We start from the raw sequence: 5,185 nt of genomic DNA on the forward strand, positions 1-5,185 counted from the left end.
ATTGCTAATCCATTAGCATTGAACTCCAGACCAGCAACTGTGACTGTCCTGAGCAGTGCTCATCTAACCATGTTCTCTGTAAGGCACACCTCAGCCTTGTACTTAGGATACTGGACGGCACTACAGCACCAGTCTGGGGGCAGTTTTAAACTGTGAAATCACCCACAAAACATCCAGATAGGCGCAAACGTGACACTGTTTGCAGTATGAGAGCTGGTGAGAGGCAGAGCGTTGCCTCGTTCAGCTGTGGCTGGGGACGTGGCGGAGGGGCCTTGCACTTGTCCCCGCTCCGTGACCAAAGGTGCTCCCAGCCACTGGTGCCCAGGTGAATTTGGGTACTAGATCTGAGTAGCGAGGACTGACTACGGCTTCGGGTTCTTTTCCTGTCCAGGCTCCATCTTAAAGCAGTCTCCCTGAAATTAAACGGACCCTTTCCTGCCCCCAGCCAGGGGTGGGGTGGAGTCGCACCCCAGTGTTCTGGACTCTCTCAGCCCTTCCTCACTTCTCTCTGCAGTTTGCACGAGCTGGTGAAACATGAGGAAAATGGTCTGGTCTTCGAGGACTCGGAGGAACTGGCAGCTCAGTTGAAGGTAGCTGTTGGCTGACCTGGACCCTGGTTCTGACAGCCCCAGAGGGTGGCCTGTGGGAATCCTGGCAGAGGAGCAGGTGCGGGGGCAGAGGACAAGCAGGCCAGCTGGGCCTGCTTTGCTGTTGACATTCTGTGGGCTCCTGGAATTGGGACACACGGAGTAGCGTTGAAAGGTGTCCCCATGGAGTCAGGCGGCTGAGGGACAGAGGGAACTTCCTGGCCTGGCTGGGAAAGGTGGGGAGGTCTCAGACTGGTGCTCATTTTTACCACTACTGAAATGGTTTTTATGTTGAAAGAAACATTCTGTGACAGTTAACCAGGGGTGGGAGGGGACGGAGAATTAGTCACTAGTTTGAGGGTGGTGGTTAAGTGCCGTTGAGTGGCGACCGTTATAAACGTTGTAGAGCGTTTCCAAGAAACCACTGGGGGGGTTTGAACTGCTGACCTTGTGGTTAGCAGTCCAGTGCTTATCCAACCTCACCATACCCAAGATGTGCTAACACGAGTGACGGGGAACCTGCCCAAATCCAAACCCACGTCCATCAACTCGGATGCAACTCAGAGTGACCCTGTGTAGGGTTTCTGAGTGACTGGTGGGCTTGAACTGCCAACCTCACAGTCCAGTGCTTGTCCCATAGTGCCACACCAGGACTCCATTCCAACTCATGGCTATGGTGATATGCTGTGGGGTCAGTACTGACCCACAGAGACCTGTTTAGGGTTCCCGAGATGCATTGTGGAAGCAGCCACCCTTACCTTTGTCTGGTGGAGCAACTGGTGGGCTTGAATCACAGATGTTGTGGTTGGTAGTTCAGTGCTTAACCCACACTACCACAAGGGATCCTTCCCAACCCGTGTAACCGGTGTTGGTTCTCTTTGTTATTTTATGTAAGTAAGATCATATATCACTCATCCCTGTCTGACTGACTTGTTTCACTCAGTATGTAACGTGTCCAAGGTTCTTCTATGGAGTGGATACTTCTTAATATAAAAAACAACACATCATCATTCTTGATGGTTTACACTGGGTTTGGCAAATTGTTCCTATAAACGGCTAGGGAGAAAATGTTTTTGGCTTTGCCAGTCCAGCATACCTCGTTTGGTGCCATTTTTCCAATAGGATGTGCTCACTTCCTGTCTCTGTGTTAATGTTTGTTTATATTCACCGTATTTCAACCTTAACATGCCGTCACAGTACATTTTAGTTCCAACATCACCTTTATAAGCACTGGAAACCAAGAAATATGTGTGACTAGCTTTATTGTGGGCTCTGGAGCAGCCCTAGCCGTGTTTCTGGGGTTTGCTCATCAGTCTCTGCAGCAGTGGATTGCATTTCCCTTGATGTAGGCAGCACCCACAGGGACACAGTAGAATGTGGAGACCATCCTACTCCCTGCAGACAACCAGGGGAAAGGAGAGCTGAGCAGAAACCTCGGTGGGAGCATTGTGTGTGGTGGGGTCGGGGATGCGGGGAGGCTCTGGGAGCAGCCTGATCCAACAGGAGCTTTGGGTGTGAAGGTTTGCACTGTCAGGTGGAGCGGTCCCAAGTCAGGGTGGGAGACTCCAGGGAAGGGCAAGCAGCCGGGAGGGGGCGGGGAAGGAAGCAGGTCTGCTTGGGGTCGGATGGAGGTGGGGTGCTGAGGAATTAAGTCCTTCCTGGTCGCTGCTTTCCTTCCAGATGCTTTTCTCCACATTCCCTGATCCTGCTGGCAAACTGAACCAGTTCCGGAACACCCTCCGAGGGTCCAGGCAGCTTCGCTGGCACGAGAGCTGGAGGCAGACTGTGCTCCCTTTGATTGTGGACACATGACCACACTGGCCAGAGAGGGACCCCTCAACGTGGCTCCATCCCCCCTGGAGACCCCCAGGCTGACGCCTTGGCAGCTGTATAAACAGCACCACCTAGTGGCAGGAAGCGGAGACTACAGAACACAACCGAGGCCTCCTTCCTTCCTTCCCTTGTTCTGTAGTTCTTGAGCTCTGCCTGCTGCTCTCCCCCTTCCTCCTCTAGCCGTCTCCTGACATCTGGCTCCTGCTCGGCTGCCTTGCTGTTGTACAGGTGTGCTGGTGTGAGCAGGTACTCGGGCTGGGGACAGGCATACTTGGTATTTGTACTGCTATAAATGAGGTGCGCATCTTGGAGTCAAAGTTCTCAATTCTGGTTTATGGAGAGGTGTGTGAGGGGTCAGAGCCGCGCACCCTTCAGTTCTCCCAGTAATGGTGACGTCTACAGCCTTAGCTTCAGGATGGCCATCTCTGAGGGCTCGTCATAAGGAAACAACTTCTGGTTGTGGCGAGGCACCGTTTCCCATGGGACCCCTGCCCGGCCTGGGGACAGAGCACACATCTCAGCACAGAGGTGTGAGAGTATGTGTGCGTGTGTGTAGAGGTTTGTTTATTTTAGGGGCATGCATGCAAATTGTGTGTTTAGGGTACATGTATTGTTAAGTACAGTTGTTGGTCCTAACTCATATCTACCCTGTGTAGGGTTTCTGAGAGCTGCTGCTGGGTTTGAACTGCTGACCTTGTGGTTAGTAGTAGTCCAGTATATGTGTGGAGGTATGTTTGTGTGTGCACCTGTGTGTAGGTGTGTGTGTGTGAGGCCATGTGCAGGGCTGTCACCCATCCCCACGGCCACCCTGGCTCTCACGGGTCTGCTCTAGATGCGGCGTGAGCTGAGTGTGCCCAGTTTATAAACGGCACACTGAGGTGGACACCAGGCTGGCCACTACCTGCGTCCTACACACGGGAACAGAAGCTGGAGGCTCATGGGTCATGTTCCTGCAAACAGCGGGGCTGCTGGCCGACCACCTTCCACCGCTGCCATGAGCCCACTGGCTCTCCAGCCCTTCCTCCACTGCTGAGGATGAGGCGGGGGCTGGTGGTGGTGTGAACCGCGGTGGGTGGGCCAGCAGGAGGACTGGGGGGCCTGGGTCTTACCTAGCCCGGCTGTGAACAGTTGGCAAGTGTCCGGGTTCCGCATGGTGAAGGCCACGTAGGCGTCTAGAACCTCAGAGTCCTTGTGGCACCCTGAGAGCATCTGCAGCACCCCGATCAGGGAGAGGACAGTCTCTGGGCAGTATAGCACATCTACGAGGCAAAGTCGGGGTTAGCACAGGGTCTTGAGAGGGAGGGTCAGGCTTTGTTGTCCATGTGGCTGGATACGGGCACTGAGTTAACCTGTTACTAACCTGAACACAGATCGCTTAGGCAAGAAAGGAAAAGTAGGTGAGAAAGGAGGTGCTGCTGTGGACCAAACCCCAGGCCTGGTTAATCCTCCCTTTAAAGAAAGCTGTTCTTTGCCAACCAGCCTGTTCAGAAGCCTGTCTCCGGGGCTCAGTCCGTCAGCTGCAAGGACGCTGTGCCCCATTCCATGGGAGCTGAGTGAGGTTGGCCTGGGGGCGGGCGGAGGGGGACACACGAAATACCACTCACTGCAGATGGGCAGCGGGTGGAGGTGAGGCCACGCAGCAGTCCCTTTGCTGAGCAGCTGCTGGAGGAATCAGACAGGCTGGGGAGCAGTGTGCTAGTCCTATATCCTGGGAAACTCAGGCAATGGGCTGCCCGGACATTCCCACCCCACAACAGAGACACTTGAGATGACAGCATCACTGAAGAGGAGGTGGCTAGAGGTGCAAGGCTCTCCCTGAGACGCAGCTGCTCTGACCAGCCCCACTGGAGCGGGAAATCAAGTCTGCCCCCAGAGCTGGGTGCCATCCCTTCATCTCCAGCCCTGGTGGGGAGAGCAGAGACACATCTGCCAGAGCCGCTGGAGCTGATTTCACCTGCAGACAGACCTCCCTCCCCAGCTGTGGGCTGAGCTGTCAATACCTGCTGCAATGATGACATCTGGCTGGAAGGCTGAGAGCTGTGAGGCTGAGGCCAGGTCCCAGTCCAGCTGGGCCACAGCCACAGTGGGCTTCTCCAAGTCCAGTGTGGTGTTCTCTGGGTGCTGGTGAAGGGTCGTGGCATCGGGCTCTATAGACAGGCCGTTCAGAAGGATGTTCCCGCGGAGCTGCTCCAGGACCCGGCTGTGACAATCGCTGAAGATGTACGCCCTGGGGCGGCATGCCTTGCAGATGGCCAAGCCTGTGAGGCCGGCTCCACTGCCGAGCTCCAGGACGGTCCTGGGTGGACAGGGGAAGCTCAGCATTGGCTTGGGGCCAGCCTGCCTGCCCACCCTGCCCGGGGCCCCTGGCTGTCACCTGTCAGTGAAAACTGCCGGGTTTTCCACGGCCCACTCAGCGAGGTAGAGGGCAGCATTCCAGGTGACCAGGCCTGTAGTGCCGTGGGACACAATGGCTGTGCTCTCGGAGAGGGTGACCGGCTCTCCAGAGGGCTGGACAGAGAGACGGAGTGTGGGCTTACCCAGCAGCCAGCAGAAAAGCAGCTGCTCCCCACAAGGTTAAAAGACCTCCAACAGCTGTGGTTCACCTGTCCCGGAGACCACTCAGCATCTGCTCCCTGTGGGGTTAAGGACCTCCGGTGGTTGTGGTCCACCTTTCCTGGGGAAAGTGCTGTTAGTTACTGTGGCTGGGGTGAGTGAACAGTGCTGAGGTAGCTGCGTGTGTAGTACAAGGTAAAGCGAACAGGCAG

The 5,185-nt window shown here is 55.5% G+C and overlaps 2 protein-coding genes across 2 annotated transcripts in view; one reads left to right on the forward strand and one right to left on the reverse strand.

The window, feature by feature from the left end:
- ALG1 (ALG1, chitobiosyldiphosphodolichol beta-mannosyltransferase) overlaps window positions 1-2,399 on the forward strand; it is a 16,928-nt gene extending 14,529 nt beyond the window's left edge. The window contains exons 12-13 of the mRNA XM_006874899.1: window positions 515-590; window positions 2,268-2,399. Coding sequence (XP_006874961.1) covers window positions 515-590; window positions 2,268-2,399 — 208 coding nt within the window. The remainder of the gene's footprint in view (window positions 1-514; window positions 591-2,267) is intronic.
- A 24-nt stretch (window positions 2,400-2,423) lies between these two features.
- LOC102811338 (protein FAM86A-like) overlaps window positions 2,424-5,185 on the reverse strand; it is a 15,058-nt gene continuing 12,296 nt past the window's right edge. Inside the window, exons 5-9 of the mRNA XM_006874913.1 lie at window positions 4,795-4,928; window positions 4,421-4,716; window positions 3,530-3,679; window positions 2,821-2,917; window positions 2,424-2,706 (exon numbers count right to left, since the gene is read on the reverse strand). Of these exons, the coding sequence (XP_006874975.1) occupies window positions 2,424-2,706; window positions 2,821-2,917; window positions 3,530-3,679; window positions 4,421-4,716; window positions 4,795-4,928 (960 nt within the window). The remainder of the gene's footprint in view (window positions 2,707-2,820; window positions 2,918-3,529; window positions 3,680-4,420; window positions 4,717-4,794; window positions 4,929-5,185) is intronic.

Source organism: Chrysochloris asiatica, unplaced genomic scaffold (genome assembly GCF_000296735.1).
Source record: "Chrysochloris asiatica unplaced genomic scaffold, ChrAsi1.0 scaffold00305, whole genome shotgun sequence".
In the NCBI taxonomy this organism is placed as follows: domain Eukaryota; kingdom Metazoa; phylum Chordata; class Mammalia; order Afrosoricida; family Chrysochloridae; genus Chrysochloris; species Chrysochloris asiatica.